Here is a 22214-nt window from a genome sequence, read left to right as displayed (position 1 = left end):
AGGAAATCAAGGTAGCAGAATATCTTGTATATAGATTTATAACAATAAAACAATAGCTTATTTTTTTAATTTGATGCTAATCAGAAGGTTAATGCTTAGTAGATTTGAAAAAAATGGTATAACTCAATTACATTACTTAAAAAAGAAAAGTCCACAACCCTTGTGTAGTATATTTTGCTAAATTATTTAGTACAATGGAAGTCACAAATGAGGATAATCCAAACTGGCCAGAACTTACTGTACTCTTAGAGTGTGCTGTTCATTCAGTGAGCTGATCCTGGTGACATCTGGAAAGGCAATTTCTGTAGATTTGAGGCTGTCAAGGGCATAGTGCATACGAACAAAGTGCAATCGATCCATCTGAAATTGCACTTCTACCTGCAACAAAAAAGTATCTAAATTAAGTCACAAAAACTGAAGGTATATTGCACAATTCAATCTGCTCAAAACAGTCTAAATAGAAAAAAGTATAAAATAAATGCATTTTAGCTGACTTCTTTACACAAGCCATCTACCTAATACCTAGCAATGCATTGTGCATGAAGCCAAAGGGAATATTTTCAGTCTTACTAAAACAGAAATGCCAGACCCACCAAATACTTGGCACTTAAGCTATCTATCTATTCCTCTTTGTGCATCAGGTTGCACATAAGGCCTCAACCAAGTGACCCCATGTCCAGCCCTTTCCTTTCATCTCCCTTTCCACTGTTCTTCTCAAAGTTTCCTTTGGGCACTTGAGCAGAACTCCCTAAAACTGCCTTAAATCTGCACTAAGATTTTAAAGGGGAGGATAGCCATTATCAATACATCATTTCAGAAGCACAGGTGAAGAATAACAGATGCAGACTAAGCGGGCAAAGACACTTTAGAAAACTGTGTCCACATCACATGAAAGGCTACAGCCTTCCTAGAGTTTGAATGGTGAATACAATACAACTTTATTAATCTGCAAGGGCAATTACAGGATGAAGTAAATATGTAAAACAGAGTACTCTTGTGGTGCCTTTTGCGTGCATGCAGGTTTTGTTTCAAAAACTTACTTCAGCGGTCATGTTATGCTTCAGTTTCAGCTCCCTGACACAGGAAGGTGCAAGAGAGAGGTAGATGAAATCTTTCCCACGGCCATCATAATTGAAATTTTCTTCCCTCACTATGATTGCCTCAAACACTCGTTGCTTACTACTGTTGTTGAGTGCCAGCAAAACAGACCGCACACTTGTCAGGATAAGTTTGCCTGCTGGGGTGTCCTCTGTCAAATTTTCACTTAGTGGCAGCTTCATGAACAATTCACCCTTTGGAGCAAAGAACGAACCCTTTTCTTCACTAATGGTATCCAGGAAAGTTGCTTCAGCCACCAGGTTAAAGCTGGGTGGAAAAATTCAAAGAAAACAAACTGACTGAAAAGAGACTTTTTAACTCCAAGGTCTATTTATAGTTATATATCTAGTCTATTCCAAATGAAACTGGTGTACAAATTGTGACAGCAACCTGAAGGTGATTGAAAAAAACCCACCCAACATAATTGTTTAAAACACATTAGTTTTAAAACTTTATAACAGTTTACTCTGCAATAACTGTAAAGCCAGGAATGTTATTAATGTAGTGTTACCGGCATCATTTACAGCGGAAAGTATTTATCAGGGGACTTCAACTGGGGTGGCTTTCCTGCAGGATACAAGGTGCTAAAACATGCAAGTTGGTTTGGCTGATGCAGATGATTTTTTCTTAAATAATTCTCACAATTTATCTACAAGCCTTCTGAAGGTTTTTTTGGAAAGCTGAATCATATTTGTGTCACCTGAAGATATACGTTTAGGTTTATAACATATATATATGCAACTTTTTCTCTGATTGAATATGAAGTCTCACCTGGCAATGATTCTATGTCTTGTGACTTCCTCCAGATCAAGCAAACGGTGCATTTTATGCACATAGTTGTGGCTGTTCAGCTCACGCATGCTGTCCTGTGTCACAATGTTCTTAGGTTCTCTGTATTTCCGCATCATGTCCAATATTACCTCATCATATGTGAACTGGTAAGGAATCACTTCACGGTTTTCAGTGGTCCATCTGTCAAATGCAAGCTGCTTGCGCAGATCTCTAACCTGTGTGAACAGAATGACATTTGAAGAGCTGAAATGCAAAGGCAATGATCAAACTAATTCCTTAGAAACAAAGTGAAAAAATATAATCAAAGGCCAGACTTTTAGAAAAGAGGTAATTGTTATTATAAAATTCAAATTTTGTACAATTACAAAATAAGTATGATAAAAATATGGTTGATGGAGGAAGGGGGTGGAGAAATCCAAGAATCTTTCTCTAGCAGTGCTGACACACTGTTCACAAGAATGTTCAGAAAGGATCATTTAGAAACTATTTTCACCTTGTCATGAATCTCCTCAAGGCCAAGCTCCACGTTAAGCTTGCGCAAGAGGACAGGTCTGCTGCCAAAGTCAAATACAACCCACTGACTGAATGATCCAAACATGCCTCCAGAGAAATGGACAGTAACCCGGTAACATGGGTTACCTTTGCTGTCCACATCCTCAAAAAGCTCACCAGCTGCCAGTTGTTGCTTGCTCCCATCTGTGCATTGCAGCACAAAGTGAAGGCGTGCATGGTTATGCAGGAGTGCCACACGTGTTAGGGTCAGCTGTAGGTATGGTGGTGAGAGATGGTAACAACAAAGAAAAATTGCAGTTTCTTTGGTGCAACAATTATATTTTCTTCACAGTTCACTACTTTTTCTCTAGTTAAAAGTGCTGATCTTCTAAATCCTGGCTCTATAAACTCTTTTTCTCTATTATGGCAACATAATGCCTACCCATTCTTTTCTACAGCAAATTCACTTTCTTTCAGCAAGTCCAAAACTCATATGCAATAAGCATTCCCTACTTTATTTTCAAAACACACTGCCTAAAACTATTCTGGTTTGACTAATAAAACTTTGTTCAGAAATTTAGTTGTCTAGATGTATCATACTGAAAGCTACCTTGAAAATAGCGATTTCTCCCATTTAAAAAACAAAACAAAACAAAAACAAAAACAAAAAAAACCCGGAAAGCCCAGTTATTACAAAACGAAAGTGATGAAATCATGACTTTGGCTGGAGATAAGTGAGCAGTAGCTTACCGTGGTTTTCAACATAAAAGACCATTTAAAAACTGCATTCTTCTCCTGCCGGTAGACCTCTAGCGGCTCTGAGCACTTTACATCAACACCCTCAAGAGTTTCAGACATCTGTATAACAAAACATACATAGTGCATTAAGTATATAGAGGGCAAAACTTGCATATCTTTAAAAAAGTTGTTTTTTTGCTGTTATTGGGTTTTCAGGAACACTGACATTAATATTTAAGAAAACCATAAATTGCTGCAATTCTTCATTTCAGTTTCTGTTTCATTGTTTGAAGATATGCTTGAATTTAATGCAACGGCTTTTACGTTTCTCCTCTCAGCAGCTGTGACACAACTAGAATCATACCATGTTTAGTGAAGGATTCTAAAACTGGCAGTGACTTCCTGTGCACAAGCACTTGGCCAAAAGCTACATGAACTAATGGTATGGTAGAATGCGTTTCTCTGTGTGTGTATTGGGAAAGGACATGATGGAAAAAGTTTCACCTTTATGTAAGGTCTACTTAAGTGGCTTAAAATTTACCTGATAACTTCACTTTTATGGCCAATTCCTATACTAATCTACAAACGTCTTTCTTAAATTTGTGTCCAAATATCAGAATTTTGAAATGGGGAAGATAAAATTGATCCTGCACAAGTATTTCTATCAATCCAATGATCAAATCCAGGTTGATGTATCTAAAGCACAAAACCAAGATCATAATCACTTCCATGTTTCACAAAATAAAGAAAATTATTTTGGTCCCTAACAGATTTCATAAACTGTAAATGAGACTCAACAGGCAAAAACTCCCTGTGGCAAACTGATTGATATGTCACACAGTGACAAGAATAAAGCTATTATCACAATATTACATCTGAAATGCAGGTAGCCCCCAAAAATAGAAAAGAAAATGGACAACAAATAACAAACAGTTGCAGAACTAGGGCATCTACAACCATGAGAAAACATAAGATTAATGATGATGTTCAAGTACAGCAAAAGGGAACTTTCATGCCTTTATTTTGGCGTGTCTTGCCAAAGGAAATATAAATTCTGATGTTCAAATCTGCAGTTAATTTGCAGTGAAAGTCATGTATATCTCTTTACCAACAACCCTGAAAGAACATCATAAGCGACATACATGGCTGCAGCTCCAAGTTCACTATGCTTAACAGCATTTATGTTCCATTCACATACTGTTATTCTGTTAGCTTTGAGCTGTCTTAAAGTAAATAAAAATTAGAAAAATCACAGATTTAAAGTTACATTTTTAAAATTCATAAAGTGCACTGTCCATCAAGGACTGATAACTAAGTCTGAAATTGACACATGGCTCTATCAACTTCAGATATCATGTGATCCTTGGTCTCTGCTTGTTCAGGCAGTAGCAGTCAGAATCATGCACCTTGGGCACAGAATGTTAATATACATGCAGCTGCTGAGAAGTAACAGTAAGCAGATCAGTCAGAGCGACTAATGAATGTTTACTGTTGTATACTGACGCACTTATGTTTTAATAGAACAAACCTATTATTTGGGTGTGTTAAGATACATTTTAGTTCATGCATGTTAGAAGCTGAACCCAGACACATGTGAATATACTAAACTTAACCCCATGTCAATGATAAGTGAAACAAATGATTTCTTTAAAATTTTAAATGAATGCCACTTCAATTACCTTACTGTACTATTTGTTGGCAACCAATAAGATAGCCATGAGTTGATCAATGGAAACTGGGTCTTTAGATCAATTACTTCAACAGTTTCACCAGCCATTGGTACTACACATTAGTATGTGGTTCTTTCTAAAAGCTAAGTGGTTGGTTTTTTTTTTAGCAATTTGTTCATACACAGAACAGACAGATTTTTATTGTGCAAATGTGCACATTGAAACACGTATGTTATGAAAATTTGATAGTGTAATTTTACTAAATTTCCTGATAGTAAACAGATTAATTCATGTATCATATGAATAAGAGCAAGCAGTCAAACAGCAAAAGCACAGTTTCTGCTATCAGCAGAACAAATATTTAAAATATCTTTGAACAAGCTGTCAGCTTGCACATCAAGAGTGCTTTAATACTAGAGGTGGGGGAGAAATTCACAATATAGGATAAAAACAGTCCCAGTAAAATTTTTTAAAAGTATTTGACATAGAGAGCTCTGATTGATCTTAAAAAGCAATACTCATGTTTTCATTTGAGACTAAGAAAAAAAAAAAAAAAGTCAAGGTCACAGCTGTAAACTGTCACAATCATAAAGTTTAGACTACAAGTGAAGCTATACTCACAATAGCAACACGAGAGCCAACCTTTTTGTTGTCCTCAAGAGACAGAAAAATAGGATTCATAAAATGCATGAAAGCTCTAAATAAAAAAAATTATGTGCAACTCATTACAAAAATTGTACGCAAAATATGATTACAACCAAATTTGACAGTAAGAGTCTTAGGTAACTGTAACTGATGGCAACAATTATTAATGCTTCTTAAGGAAAAATGAAGGGCTGATCTTTCAAACAGCAACAGCAATGGAGACAGGGAAAGCAAGTAAGTAGCATTAGTTTGCACAATAAAAAAAAAAGGTCATGGGAAAATGCTTTTAACTGGTTTTACAAAACTTGGCAGCAAAAGAAATTATCAAAACAATGTGATGGTCAACTTCATCATGTATTTAATGAGAAAAGTCCTATTGTTATAACTATACTCACAACTGCAACACGATAGTCAGCCTTCTCGTATTCCTCAAGAAGTGTGTCCATGTATGAAAACATATTTTGCTCTTTGGCAATACTGCGTTTCATCTGCCGCCATTCAAAACGCTCTTTCCACTCATCTAGTTCTTCTACACTGTGGGCGTATTTACAGAGGTTGAACATGTCTGGTACGTTGGAGTACTGACAGCGGCCACCACCCATATGCCTAAGAAGAAATTATAAGTAATAGATCTGTCAAAATGTATGCTACCAGAGAAAAGACAAAATAAAAAAAGAATAGACACCTCATAAATAAATTTATCAGCCAAGTGATTAGGAACGTTTGTGGACCAACCATCAGATAATTTATTAATATGTTTAGCAACCAGTGATATTGGACTAAGATAAGAGGTTTCAACAAGGTGAACATTTAAGTTGCAATATGATATTTTTCTGTTTTTTTTATGATAAAACCACTAAATATTCCTTCGAAACTTTTGACTGAAGATGCACAGACCACTCCTCTTTACAGAAATTTAAAAAAGGTGGCTGAAGAACAGTGTTTTTTAAATATAGTTAATAAGTTGGTATTTTAGTATTTTAGCGAGTTAGCGTTTAACACTACATGAATTACTCTATGTAAATGGCTGTCAACTGCATCTATACAGTAAATAAAGATAAACCTAGCATATTTTGCATATATGTTGTGCACATACTTTGTAACAAAATAAACCATTCTCAAATCAATTAGAAAAATTTAGTGCAATTCCCAACTTTCGTTGCTATGAAAAACCTGTTTCTTCAGCACCTAAAGATCTGACTGAAGTTCAATTTAAAAAAAAACAAAAACAAAAAAACATCGTCAATCACAAAGCTATACAATTTTATCAAAATTAGACAAAACTTTAGGAAATATTCTGACAACAGTGATGTGAACAAAATATACCCAAACTCACTAAAATATGAATTATGTCTAAGGCTGTTCAGTAGCCATTTAGTTTAAATTTCTATAAAGTGGGATAGTCCATTTATAAATTCTTCTCCCCACTCACTTAGAGCACAGATTTAAGTTGCTGCCCTGTCCCCATGGAGGTTGGCGAAAGTTCCACTGGTGATCTTTGTCTGAGTTGACATTGAAGATGTGCTTCTCTGTGGAACAGTGATCTTCCCATTGCCGATCACTGTTGCACTGGTGTGAGCAATAGCGACAGTAGTGCGTGGTGTTATGAAGACCTACAGGTGTACGTATCTGGCTGAAGGGTCGGGCTGGTGTCACAGCAACCACAGAGTCACCATGACTTATCTTGACTTTTTGTTGCTGTTGCTCTTCTTTCCAAGCTCTGGCCACCTCCTCAGCTGTTGTCACTGCAATGATGGGTGACAGTATTATTAATATTGACTATCAAATCTATTATCATTAGTCTTTACAGTTTGGGCAAACTTCTACAGCAGTCACAACTAAATGATTACATATCAGAAAAGGATTTTATAATATCCTGTGGCGACTTTGAGAAATAGTGGTATCCAAAAACAGTAAGAACCTGGACACTATAATTAATTCAAATAGGGATCATAATACTATACAATGTGTCTAAAGTTTAAGCATGACAAATACTCACTTTTGTTGCGGGCCATCCAAATCCACAGAACCCGCTCTTCCTCTGAGTGTGCAAACTGACATGGTCCTGACCCCATGAACTGACATTTCCTTTTTTCAAGTATCTGGCGGCACACTGTGAAGTTCAGGTTGCGTGGAATGACGCGAGGTAAATTTCGCAACTCACGTAATACAGGTAAGATCATGACAACCTGAATAAAATAAATATAAGATAAAAATCACGTGGAACAACCGGCATAAAAAAGCATACAAGTATTTGGTCATTATTTCATCCTTACAAATATCACTTTCATTAATTAAACTAGGGTTGACACAGGTCTGACCACATTGAAAATAAGGACTTTCTAAAGACCTGGAAACCTATTATAAGGACCATTTGAGGATGCTCACATAACTTGCATACAAAACAAACTACAGTCATCTGTCACTCATTTTCCTATCTCTGTAATCTTTTACTAACCATTGATGCTTACTGCCTTGCCACATAAAAAGTTTCCTTAGTTTGTTAGTTCGAAGACAGCCACATATGACTGTTATCCAATGCAAGCACATCAAACTTCTCATTTATGCACAGGTGGGAGTGAGCATTTTTCCTGGGACTAAGCATGGTCAAATCCAGACCACCAAATCACTTTTTACCCCCCATACTACCTTAAGTTCACAAAATCTGAGTATTTCTTATGACATAAAGTGCATAGATATCTTTATATATAAATTTAGATACTTATTTAGACCATCAAAATAATTCTACCTTCAGCACTATAAGAAAAATCCTGTGTTAAGTGAACAAGCCAGTTATTTTCGCCATGGGCTGTTTCTTTTTTTATGTATTTCATTATTGAATATCAGCAATTATAATGTCTGGTGTTACAAGGTTCTTTTTTGTAGAAGCTGTAATCACCTTCATCATAGCATTATTCAACTTAACTACAGCACATTTGTTAGCATGTCTACAGTGATACTTTATTCATCCAATCAAGCTGTCTTTATCTACATGACCTGTTTCAGCAGGAGACAAAACAACTCTTCCTCTTTTTAATGGCTTTGTTTTCTGAAAGAGGAATCATTTTGTTCTCCCCACTCTTTCTTCTCTGTGTGCACATGAGAGAGCAAGCCTTTGAAATGGTGCATGGCTGAGTTGTATCTTGACATAAGATGTCAGAAAAATTCAGTTTTTATCTTGTGGTTTCTTTAAAGAGAATAAGTAAATAACTTGCTTTTCTTGTTTCACTTTTGTCAGAGGTGGGATCCGCACCCCATTCTCAAAACAATTTTGAAAGAAATATTACAGTATACTTATTTTATTTAAGATAGCCTTTTTTATGTGAAGCTTCCTTGTTTTTTCCCCATGATATTATGCTTATATCAATTTCTTTATGATGTCAATATGCAAAAGTTCAAAAGAAAGAACAGCACTTTTTAAAAAAATTTCTAACTTGTAAAACAAAAAAACAAAACAAAACAAAACAAAAAAAACCTATCATTAAATAAAAGAGAAACTGTTAAATAGTGTTTTTGATAACAAATGTCTTGAAAGAAACAGCTCATATCCCAAACTGCACACAGTATTTTATAATTGGCTGCCCTTCACCTGTCAACCCTTGGGCCCTCTAGTCATCAGCCTGATCTCATCTTTGGAAACACTGAGCTCATTATACAGAACTTTTTATGACCCCAACCTTATGACATACCTCTCCTGGCTGCTGACAGGTAACAGTTGCAAATAAATTCAGAACTTGAACTCCTAAAATTTTTACCCAATTCCATTCCTCTTATTTCTTCACTGCCCATCCCCTTCCCCAGAAAAAAGCACTAATAATCACTTCTCTTTTTCAATAAGGTCCTGATCACAATTAATAAGTACCCATTCCTTAAAAACAAGCACTTATAAGTCCTAATTCTGCCCACCCCCCAAATCTACAAACCTGTAAGGACCTATAAGGACCACATATTTATGTAGGATCTCTATTCCTCGCTCCTTCTTAATCTCTTCCTCTCACACACACCGACACCCCCACACCAAAACATTAAAACATACACGGGCATCAACCAAACTAACTCAATGAAAAACTATTTACATCACAGCTGCAAGACCTTTCCTCAGTAGAAACAGGGTGACACCAACTGCCACCAGTGTACAACAGTCTTATTATGCTCTGATTTCATCTGAGTGGTGTGTACTGAACACACTAGTCACTTAGCTTTTAGTTACTGAAAAAGGCCTATTGAAGCTCTAGTGAGTGCTACATTTTCCTTGAGTGTAAAGGTTTAGTTTTCCATCTACAATTATCTTTCTCCTTCTCTACTATACTCACATCAGCTTTCTCACATTGCTATTAAAAAAAAAAAAAAAATACTTTTAAAGCCAAAAAGTTGGTATGGCCTTTTGAGCAGCGATTAGCCTCGCCATCCTGCATGCTTTTGATACCAGAGCGCCAGCAAACTCCACAGTATTCCTGCACAGCATGGGGGAGCTTCTCTCTGCCTGACCTGCTGCTGTCTGTTGAACCTGGTGTTGGACCAGCAAACTGTGCCTGCGGTGCAGGTCCTGTAGGTTTTGAAGATTTGAAACTGTCACCCCATGTCTGCAAACAATTCAACATATGAACACATGAAGCTTTCTTAAATAGGCATTATTGCTTTTTAATGACACATTACCACTAAACATTTTGACAGCAAGGACTGATGGATAAAAGGTAATGGAAAATATATATAAAATGAAATGATTTTTTTCTGCAAATGTACTTAATCTAATCATAGTTATATTGCACTCTCAGGTATTGTATCAACTGCCAGTTGATCAAGATTCCTTCCTTTAAAAAAAAGGTGGGGCAACAAAAGCAAAGGAATTTTTTTTAATGCAGGAAAATGAGTAATGATTGGAGGGATGACAGCATACTATCTACCCCTCGATAAAATCTTATCTTCTATGGATTTTGTTTTCCTCTTTTAGAGCTGTCTTTCCAAACTCTACCTGCTGTTGCTTCTGAAAATACTGCTGTTGAAAACTCCCAGCAGCAGCAAAGCGTTGACTCTGTTCAACTAATTGCTCTCTTGTGATATCTGTGTCTCGCTCTAGCATCCACACATCACGCTCCAACAGGCTGTGGGCTGAAAGGCATGTGCCCTGTACCTGCAATAAAAGCGGATGACAAAACACCTTGACTAGCATATTATGGATGTAAACAGCAAACTGGCAGGAATTCTTTTCACTGGTATCAAGGGTAATTTGATTTGATGCAGGACTATTTATTCTTTAATTTCAAATTAAACCATTACAGCCAAGTTCTAAAATAATTCATTTTGTGAAAAACCATATAAAATGCAATTTAGAAGAAATTCACTTAGCTGTGGTATGTGGCACAACGCAACATTTTTATTTTTAAACACTTTTAGGCCTTAAAACTATTTAGATAATCAGTTTTATAAACACAGTACAAAACACAATATTAGAAATTTTTGAAACTAAAATTGTGTTATATAAGATAAAACTGCTTAAGCAGAGGTTTCGATCAGAATATCATTAACATGCACTTAAACAACATACCTAAATGGCACAGGAACAATTTTTTAGAAACTCTTTTTCTTCTTTAGAACAGTTTAGAAACATGGTGTGAAACTCATTTATGGAGAATATCTATCATCTGCAGCTATGTTTGCCTAAAATATTATTCAGTGATCTTAAAACCTTATGGGAATGTACATTTAATGAAGTAATCTGGATTTCTATTAAAATAATTTACAATAAAAGATAACAACAAGTGAGATTCTGTGGTTATTATCTTTTACAATCTATAATTCACACAAGATGCAGAATATTTTATCAGTGATGTTTGCGAATGGTCTAAAAATTCAAAAAAGATGGCAGCTCAAATTAATTCTGCTCATAAAAAACATGATATAATGATGCATTTATAAAAAAGTAAAAACCCAAAGCACAGATTTTATTTTCCTCACTTGATCAAAGCAAAAATGAAGAAACTTGCAGATTCTGAAGAAAGCACTCTTGCTAGTGAATTTCCTCTTATCAATAAGTGTCACTTGGTCTGTTGTATTGTCAATGTGAGCCAATACCTTCGATCTATCCCACTGATGCCTTGCCTCTCCTGATTAATAAGGAGAATAAACACTTATAACATGTAGTGCAGATAAACAATTAGTAGTATTAAAGAAAATTAACTCAAATGGTAGACACTAAACTCCAATGTATTTGATAAACTGAGCAAACTTTCAGAAATAACTAAGCAGATCAATGTAAACGCAGAAGGAATGCTTAAATCTGTTACATCATCACACAGGAAAGAAAGCAATAATTTTTTCACAAAATATAAAATTTTAGGTTTTTATAGATTTTTACTAACCTGTGCAAGTATTATTGGGATGCCCTTCGCTAATACGAGGTGGGCGCCCGTAATAGCAATCTCGACAAATGAATGTAAAGTAGCCTCCATATTTCTTCAAAAGCTCATTAAGAGAAAAGCCACGGTGTGTAGTGGCAGCTCGATGTTGCAGGATGAATTCTGCAATGGAAAACCTGCCATCTTTTTCAAGTCCCCACAGTGCCTGTTCTGCCTCATTGTGTGCAAAGCTGCAGGTACCTTCACCAAAGCGACAAAGTTCTTTCCTGTTGTGCATAACGCTGTTGCATATTATATATTTTCCAGAAAACTCACGATGGTTTGTGCGTTCACGAACCCTCACCCAAGGGACATTTGCTCCTCTCCGCTTAAAGGCCAAAACATTTTCTTCACATTCATGGGTGAAAGGTATATACTTGTATCTACCAGGAAAGTTGTCAAACTTGAAACACTGTGGACAGACAACCTTGAAGTCATAGTCTTTGAGTGGATTGTCAATGACATTTAGGCCTGGTTGTGATTTGAGTGGAGATGATAAAGGTGCACTTGCAGATGGAGCAGGTTTTTGCACTAATGGAGGTGTTGACTGAAACTCATTGAAAAACCTGGGAGCTGTCGCTGAAGCAGGAGGCTGCAAACAATCAGAAAACATATAATGATGCAAAAGTATGCCTGCAAGCACAAACACAACTGTGTGCAGGCACACAACCCCATGCATTTTATCTCTGGTGCATTCTTTTATAAAGCAAGTTTACAAAATAAAAAAGCTGTCTTTAAAAATTTCTTAAAAAACAGGTTATTATTGTTATAATAAGCAAATTTAAAAAACAGATTATTATTGTTATAAAAGCCAATTTCATAGGCGTATGAATTTTTTTTTCAAAATTATGAACCTTAATGAAAAGTCAATATAGAACAAACTGGTCTCATGTTGATCAGTGATTAGGTTAAGTTTTTATTGTAATTTGCAAAAGTCTACAGCTGTCGCACTGAAAATGACTGCTTCTACCAGTGTGAATGATTTGCAATCACTGTAATACCCGTTTTCTTATTTTTAAGGTAAAAGATAGGTTGCCAAATGCTCACCCAGGAACTTGCACCATTTTTTAAATTACTTTTACTAACACATTCTTATCAATAGATTAGTCTACATGTCACATTTACTTTAAACTGACATTTTTAAAATACATTTTACTTTGTAACCTTTCTTCACTCTTGCAAAGTATTAAGCATCAAGACTGTTACTACAATTCAACCCTCTTCTTTTCTTTTGACACGAGAGCTAAGTGAATCGGCTGCAAAGATCAACCAGCAGACAAGTTCTTAAAACACATTGTGGGCACTTTTTCTCCACCTTAGATTACGGCCTAAATTTGAACTAGAGTTCTGTGTGTATGTGTTTTTAAACTTAAGAGTGAAGCTAGGATCAACAATGACTGCTGGTTCTCATGGGGTGAAATACAACAGTTATACCAGTCATATAAGAAACAATAGCAATCAAGCAAACAACAGAAAGCAGCTAAAAGTATAACACAGAAGAAAAAACATAAACTAAACCAGCCCCCCAAACAAGTATATTGCAGTATTGTTAAAATATGCTTAAGTAAACAAAGAACTCGTTGATATAAACCTTTTACACACCTACTAAAATGCAAACGATAACTGTCAATATAAGTACAAACTGGAGGGGTGGAGGTGTCAACTTTTTAAAATACATAGGTTTGATACTAGGTCATGATGTTAGAAGCTAGAATTTTGGTCAACAAACATTTCTTTCTTAAAAAGAAAATACCCCAATCATTTTTTGTAATATATAAAGTTATTAGGGGGCTTTGTTTTGTTTACCTGACAGCAAGTTTAAACCTACTTACAGCGACTTAGGTTAGTATTTAAAGCTAAAACATATCCTATTTAGATGAAAAGTTGTTGATGGTTACTGCTTTACCTACCTTCAGTAATTCAATGGCAGGACCAGCAGTTTCTTGAGGTCTGACTTGTGGAATGGCACTAGTGCGTAAAGGGGACGGAGGAGGAACAAATTGGGAAGGATTATACACTGGGACCTGAGGTCGCATAGGCAGTGGCTCATTTACTGGTGCAGGAGAAGAAAGGCGTTGACTTTCAGTGAAATTAAGACCTGGGATCATACTTGGTTCACATTTAGATAAGGATTGTGGCTGACGTGCAGCTAGCTGCTCCGACGTATCTGCAATGGATATAAACATATCTGTTAGCATAAAGACTGTTAAGACCAAAGGACTAACACAAACTAAACAACGACAAGCATATTACATTTCAAATCGTACACAACAGTAGCATTCAAATACAAAAGGAGGGGGAAAGATACATGGTGCAATATAGTATGCCTGTACATATACAAATGCAAAATAAAAATGTCAACTTTGGCAAATGAACTCTGAGGAGAGAAAAAAAGTGCTTTTAACATACCAATTTCGTTATTACAAAGATCTTCTATAAATTTTGTAACAGAAAATTCTCCATCACGTTCCATGTACCACACTTTCATCTCAATATTGTTGTGTGGAAAGGTACACCGCATCTCCCCAATTTTGCAAGGCAATGCATTAGCAAATTGCTGGCACATCTGCAATGTATTAATTATATAAGAAAAAAATTAGACTGTTAAAAAAATAGAGACAAAATTAACTTGAAGTGTGCACCTCTGTGCATGTGTGTATAAGCATGCCTGCTAGCAACAGACAGTAAACATAAGCTTGACATAAATGAAAAATTTAGAATTTCGATCTAGTTTGAACTAGATATTAATTCTCAAAGATTTTGCTCAGTTTGCAAGATAAATGCCTTCGACAATGGAATTCTGAGAAGACTTTTGCAATGAAGTTAACATTTCAGCTTAGTAAAGTATGTTTTACGACCAACGGTTCAATGGTCGACCTTCTCTTACAGGTGCATGACTGAGCCTGCTGGCGCGAGTTCACCTCTGCTGAGTTCCATTGTATTACGGAATGAAATGAATGAATGCAATAAAAGTAGGTTCATAAAATAAAAGTAGCATTTCTATTATAGGCATTTTGGATTATTAATAAATTAGGCTTGGATCATATTATAGTCATCATACCAGCTTTGATCACTCCATGTCAATGCATTAGTGGTCAGAATTATGCAAGAAAATGTGTCCAGTGAGTTCAAAATTTGTTTTTTGGCATGATGTACAACTCCTTACAAAAGAATAATTAAGCTAACAATGATGACCATGTTTTGTGGATTAAAATATTGGTTGCAGCAATGAAAGATTTTATATGCAGTAGAAGGAAGTGATTACATACCTTAAATTCAGCAAATCGATTGTTAAAGAGCTGAGGAAAAGGACGTATTTTAATCCAGTTTAAATTTTCATTCTGTTTCAGACGTCGAATAATTAAGTACTCTCTACTACAACTGTGTGCCTGATTTGGAACATAATTATAGCCCTTGTATCCTTCACCAGTTTTCATAAAACAGCTGAAATAGAACAGCACAGCACATTAATGGATGCAGAAAATGATCTCTTTTAAAATTGCAAAAAAAATACAAGGAAAATGACTAATGAAAATGAGGCAGTTTTATAAGACAAAGCAAGATAAAACTTCAAAAAACCAGATCATCAGGTTAAGGTATGTCTATGAATTTCAAAGATCAGAATATGTAATTTTTTTTTTAATGTGACTACTAACAGTCACATACTCAAAAACATGAAAATGTAAACAGCAAAGCAAATTTTAGCAATAGTCAACTGATGGTTAACATAAACCACAACAATAGCATAGCAATCTGCAACAGAAGCCATCTTGCATACTCACATCTTGCAAGCTAACCGAAACTGAAATTCATCTGCAAGAGGCCATCTGATATTAACAAGTGGTAGTTTAGAGGTGGCTGATGCTTGCACCTGACTTTTCGATTTACGAGGTATACCACCTGCAGCAACACCTGTGGTATGACCCCGCTGTGCTGAACCTAGACATGTTAAATGAGACATCAAAAATCCTTTCTCACCCAAATCTGTCTTTAATTACACTATAGCTAAACTGCATAAAAGTGTAGTATTTTGTGAAGATTCAACAGAAACTCTTATAGCAACCTATGGAGAGTGGACGGGTGGGTAGAGAACAACTAAACTTCACAGCTCTTCTGAGAGTTAACAAATGCCAGGAACAATTACTGCCAATTGATGCAAAAACACCCGTGGTGTCAAGAATTCCAAAGCTTTCTTCTTTCTGCATCCCAAACCAGTTTAACACCAAGCTGCAAGCTTTGTATAGCTCACAGGTTTAAAATCCTACTTGGTAGAGTTAAACCTCCATATTAAGACTTGCTAAAATGCACCAAAGTCATGTCATGACTGAAAGGGGTTTTCATAGGGAGATCAACAGACCGCAACTTTGAACACCTGTACAGGGGCAGTTAAGACAGAAGTTTAGGTGTCGAATATCAGGAAATGAGCAACTAAATGATAAGGAAAAATACAAAATTTAGAGTTAATTTTTTTTAACTGATCAACAGTAAAAGAAAAAAAACCCCAAAAAAACAACCACCATAAAACAGATGTAGTGGAAGTTACCCGTTTTCACCTTCATGTACTCAAGATGTACACAAGATCTATGTATATGTGTGTTCATCTAATCTAAAAGTAAATCTCTTGTTTTTTGTGATCTTTGTAATTTGATCAATAACCTTTAATAAAATTCTACTTTAGCTTATACATTTGCTGATTAATCTGACAACACCACAATAGATTATACTACACCTACAGTCTCCTTTTATTTATCCATACATTTACAAACTTACAGCACATTACCCCTTTTCTCATCTACAGTTTCTTTCACACATTTATGTGCAAATATCCTTTTTTCCTTAAAACTATTTGGGTGTTCTCATAACTATACAACAATATGACTTTTTCAAAATATTAATCACAAGTTTTACAAACCTGAGTAGTGAGTCTTCAAGTTACTAACTGTATAATACAGATACAATACTACAGGAAGGTGTATTCTAACTGTTTTTTTTTTGTTTTTTGTTTTTTTTTTTAGCAACTGTTTAGTTTATAAATTACTATCCACGTGTACTCTCATCTAAAGAGACTTTTCTACTCCAGCTTCTACTTGGACACTAATCCACAACATTTATTGTCTATGTCAAGTTAATAATATGACATCCAGTAATCCTATAAAATTCAATAACACAACAAATAAAGTGCAGCCTTTTGGTTCCAACAGTAACAGCTAGTCTGCTCTAAGCATGTATAGGGATCTTTTGTACCAATCCACAGCTTGTAATACTGAGATTGGTCCAAATCAGGCTTTCCCTTTTGTCGACAGATCTATGCTTTTTTCCCCATTTATATGTGTAATTATTCTCCCTGAATAATGATAATCATCACCAAGATTTGAAATCTGAAGGCCATGAAACCATCTTGGTCTTGTACTTCTCCCAATAACCAATGGCTTCAGCTTTTCGCCAGTGGCACTAACACAAACCAAGACAGCGATTCTCTCTTTCACAATTTTTGACCCAAGTGCCTTTTATTACCACCAATTTGGATAGAATTGCTTTATATTAAAGTCCAGTTTTGTCAGCATTAAACACATTACAAGGGGTGTAACATTCACACAAATGTGTTAAACTGTTGGGATGGGAAGGTAGTCATGATAGAGTTGATATTTATCTAGCAAAATGTGTTCATTAAAAATTTGTAGACCCTAACTAAGAGGGGTCATAATCAGGAAGGTCTTAAAAGGCTTTGCTGTATAAAATGAAAATCTCTTTTTCAACATAAAAAAAAGTACCTTGAACCACTGAAAAGTCATCTAGGCCCATTCCATTTGATTCTTTCTGCAACAAAATAATTTAAACCTGTAAAATAAATATATGCATACATGTGGGAGTAACATAAAGATTGTGGGGAATGAGTTCAAGGACTAACACCAAAGATTCACAAAGCAGATTACCTTAAATAAAACTCACCTTAGCACCAACTTTCTTGAATCCCATGGACTGATACAGTGCATCTGAGCTATTATCCACCTGCACTGAATTCATATGAGGAACATTTGACCCCTTCTTGGTCTGTAATGAATTAGACGCACTTTTAGAAGCACCAGCACCAACAGTGCTTCCTCTAGTAATCGCCGTGTAGCTAGAAACAAACTGTTCATCACTTAGGTCGCTAGAATCTGAGTCCACGTCGCTGTCAGCTGAATCTTTACGCTGCTGACCTACTAAAGGCTGGTTATTCTTGGCTGAAAGATATCACAAGAACTAAAAAGTTCCAGTCATACATTTTATAGCCATTTAGTGCTGAACAAAAAACAGTATTTTATAACCTGCATGTTTTGTTTTTGAAAACGTTATTGAAGAAATACAAAATAAAAAATAAAAAATTTGTCCATAACTTTCATTCACATCTTAAAATTTTCATTTTGTGAAACCATTTGGTAGACTGTATTACTCACAGCTTGAATTTTGTTACTGTTTCCCTATATTTGGTTGCTCTAAGAGAATGATTACCCAGATGGGCACAATGTTGAAAACATTTACCCAATGCTTCCTATTCCTCACCAACACAAATTATCTACTTTCTAGCCATTAAGAGTATATAAGATGAAACACCATTCCAGAAAAACGACTTTCTTTATAAAGGGGAAAGAGTCTCCTTACTTTTCTTCTTTTTAGGCATCTTCTTTAAGACTTCTTTTCTTTGCTGCAAAAGAAAACTACATAGCATTAGTTCCTACACTGAAATCACATAGTAAAAACACAACAAAACATTCATTATCTTTTAAAATCATTAGCAAATAAATAAATGCATTTTTCTCCTGTTCCAGAATAATTACAACCACCTCAAAACAGATCTATGCAACACTTCTTTTGGTGCCCCTCACTTTCAAAAGAACTATTTACCTACAATAATGTCTAAAGCAGCGGTTCTCAACCTGTGGGGCACGCCCCCCTGGGGAGGGGGGCGCGCGAAGGTGGTCATTTTTTTAAAGTTTCTTATACTGGTATTAGTGAAATTAGCTTATACATTGCTGGCTAAGGGGGGCACGCGGACGTACCTTTGTTCATCAGGGGGGCGTCACAAGTAAAAGGTTGAGAACTGCTGGTCTAAAGAATCACTTCAGTATAGCTCATGGAGGCAGAGATGCTTTGTTGTCAAGTGATGTTATAGTTATGATTCTAATGCAAGAGTTCAAATTAAGTCTCCTAATATGATTGTTAGAACGATGGCCTCATGGATTTAAGAATTGTGATGTACCATTTTGAACAAGATTAACGTGAGGAAGACCTTAGCAAACTGGAGAAAACTGGCTTAAAAAAAAGAATGAATCACCCACCCTGCATTTTTTAAATTTAATTTTATGGTACTGAAAGCAGCATTTTACAAATGACAAATGAAGCCAGCACCCTCTTTTCTCAATGGTAAGATACAAATAAGTGAACTGTTTACACCCTTCCCATAAAATTTCTAAACATGCCACTACCAATGCTTTCTCACAGACTTCCAGCTGCCTGTTTTTTCCCACTGATTAGAAGCTGTAAATCAGGGTTCCAGTGGTGATTGAAAAAATCTACCACGCAGCATTCCACGTTTGGTACATCACAAATTTGGGAATGAGTATAGAAACATTGTGTTTTCATGAACCATCCTGGAGCCGTTTTAGATTTTATTGAAGGGAACCAACTTATTTGTAACCCAAAATCAGGAGCAAAAATAATTCAGACCACCAGTATCTAACCTTATAGTCTAACAGTTCCTTTCCTTTTAAAACAGTAAAACTGAATCCATCAACCTGCCATTTACAGATCACCAAAGCAAGAAATTCAAGAAGCAAAAATTACAAGTACATTGATCATGCTCATGTACACCAAACATATGAATGTCCACATATGCACGCGCGCACACACACACACATGCTCACACGCTTATGGGGTCATGCTTCTATAGGTTATTAACAATCTGTCAAGTCATAACGCCAAAAGATGCTGAAAAACATACCTTCTCAGTTTTTAAAGCATTAGTATCTGCTAACCACTCATTCCCTTCATCTGTTGCAGATCCAAGAGTTACTGAAGCATAGGCAGATTTCTTACTGTTTTCACTTGAAAGAGTTTGCTCAAGAAAAGCCACACAATCCTGAAATACCTGTAAAATATAGTGCACTTACGTGTTAACTCCAATCAGCAGTATAGCTTGAAAGAAACAGGCAAGGTTGTTCAATATCTTGAACACAATTCAACTAAAACACAGCATTGACCAAACAGATCACTACCCAACAACCACACCCATATGGCTAGCAAACGTGAATCATGTAACTATCAACTGAAAATAGAATTTTCTTCACAATTTATCAAAAACTTAAAGGAGCACAAGTCTTGCCTGTGAAATAGGCGAAAACATGGCTCTCAGCATCATGGATATGCATTCAGCAATCAGAGTCTTCAACAAAGCAGAGCTATCGTTTTTTTTCCCTTGCAGTTTACTTTTTAGTTTCTCATTTAGTTCAGCATTACACATGCATCAATGCATGCTATAGGTAAATCAGAGTAAAACTTAAGAATTTCCTTTTGTCAAAGAAAATCACAAATGCAGTTAAAAGATTATGGAGATTATTCACTTCTGCCTTATTCTTTGAATGGTGCATCTAGGTCACAGAATCAGTAAGCACAAAGCAGAAATGCCTCTTACCCTGAAAGCACTCAGAAGGTATTGATTACAAAATGCTAGTCAACAAAGTACAACACAGATTGTAAAAGAAAAGGTGAAGACAGGTGTCTTGATCTATAGATGTCTGCATGTAAAGACCTAGGCGATATTTAGAGCAAAGCATGTTTCTGTAAGTGTTTGTTGTCAGTTTAAGCAACTCTACAACTCCGCATACAAAAATATTTTGGTAAATGACTAAATATTAATAAAAAAAATCCACAACTGAGGAATGCAATTACACACATCTGATCTGATTCACAAGGGAGTTGAAGTATGTTTATGAATAATTATGAAATCAATTGTTAAAATGATTTTGGGCTCTGCCCTTGCAGCAAGGAAACGACTTTACAAAAAATACCATTCAACTACATGACAAATTACAACAAACAATTAAACAAGGAATTCACCAATATCAGATTAAGTATACAAAACTAACAGAAATACCATACCACTGCACCTGTCAATCTCCAAAAACGCATGAATTGCGGAACAGAGTTAAGTTTCTGTGGGATGCAGTTTGAACTGTTTGAAAATGGATTTTTATTCCTCTTGAGATTAGTTTATCAAGATGGAAACTGTATGACTGTCAGCAACTGATTCTGCGTATACCATCTGGTGCAAATTTATCATGGTCACGATGATGCATGCAGTCCTGACCAAAAAAGTAACAAGTCTAAGTTACTTTTGTTTATTACAGTAGCCATCTAGTCATCGTGAAACCGATTCTAAATTTAATTATTATCGTAGGAACGATTTTTAAATAAAAAAAAACAACATTCACCTGCTTCGTCTCCCACCATTCCAGTTTATAAAACCGAACTTTTTCCCTCTAAAATTTTACACTTCATCTCGATTCCATAATTATAAAATCTTCTCAGTGCAAAACGACAGACATGTATCATTATGCAATCCCAATTTCCCTTTAATGTTTCTACAAAGTCATCGGACATGGCAATACCTTTCACTTCTTGACAAACTGAAAGTAGCAATATTTTCAGAAATGGGCTTCCTGAAAAATGGAAGTTACGTCACTCTACACTACTAAGTTGTTAAGCACATCTTGCACGACATATGTTTTAATCAATTACATTGCTTATTTCGCTGAACTTGAAAAGGCTGCTAACACCGACGCAATCTGGTATAAAACAAACATTTGGCTTCGCTTCTAATAACGCTGTCCTGCACACTTGTTATAATACGTCTGCTGACTATCGTGCTCGTTTAACGCTCCAAGGACTCGCTAGAAGGAAAGTTTCAAATCTGTGAGTTTCCAGCAGATTTCTAGCGATGATATCCAAATGTCTACACTTGCATACATACTATTTTGAAGTCCTCAGTGTCCAGATTTTGCAATGACCATAATGGCGGTATGAGGTTAAAAATAGTAACGGTTGGGGAATTCCCTTTCGGATAGACCGTGTCCAACGGACAGCCGTTACTATAATCATAAAACATAGATTTTACGCGTTCATATTTCATTCACATCAACGACAACAAAAGAAGCCACAAATATTCAACGAAAAAAAAACTTCTGATCAGCAAAAATTGCAGATATCCGTCCCCCTCAGGGGCCGCAGTTGCCAATGACGACTCTTTCAAACTCTTAAAGCACGGACCTTGATCTGAGTAAGTCTGTGCTAAGAAGGGGAGGGAGGACCCCTCAGATGTGTTGCCGACGACGGCACGTAAGAACGA

General features: G+C 35.9%; 1 protein-coding gene across 8 annotated transcripts in view; it reads right to left on the bottom strand.

Annotated features, from left to right (window-relative positions):
- The window catches only part of LOC112571784 (helicase with zinc finger domain 2-like), a 49202-nt gene that overhangs the window by 22011 nt on the left and 4977 nt on the right, over positions 1-22214 (bottom strand). For 2 of the 8 annotated variants that reach the window (XM_025251106.1, XM_025251443.1), the window contains 21 exons: positions 19812-19958; positions 18473-18515; positions 17780-18054; positions 17602-17647; positions 15613-15769; positions 15100-15274; positions 14240-14396; positions 13741-13997; positions 11795-12422; positions 11391-11539; positions 10408-10566; positions 9791-10018; positions 7435-7624; positions 6868-7180; positions 5831-6041; positions 5412-5444; positions 3133-3240; positions 2384-2653; positions 1870-2105; positions 1041-1365; positions 239-378 (listed from right to left, as the gene is read on the bottom strand). In XM_025251106.1, coding sequence (XP_025106891.1) covers positions 239-378; positions 1041-1365; positions 1870-2105; positions 2384-2653; positions 3133-3240; positions 5412-5444; positions 5831-6041; positions 6868-7180; positions 7435-7624; positions 9791-10018; positions 10408-10566; positions 11391-11539; positions 11795-12422; positions 13741-13997; positions 14240-14396; positions 15100-15274; positions 15613-15769; positions 17602-17647; positions 17780-18054; positions 18473-18515; positions 19812-19958 — 4247 coding nt within the window. The other 6 variants (XM_025251274.1, XM_025251685.1, XM_025251606.1 and 3 more) reach the window with 6 other exon arrangements.

Source organism: Pomacea canaliculata, linkage group LG1 (genome assembly GCF_003073045.1).
Source record: "Pomacea canaliculata isolate SZHN2017 linkage group LG1, ASM307304v1, whole genome shotgun sequence".
Lineage (NCBI taxonomy): Eukaryota > Metazoa > Mollusca > Gastropoda > Architaenioglossa > Ampullariidae > Pomacea > Pomacea canaliculata.
The sequence above is the reverse complement of the archived record's forward strand: the minus strand, read 5'-3'. Positions and strand labels throughout refer to the sequence as shown.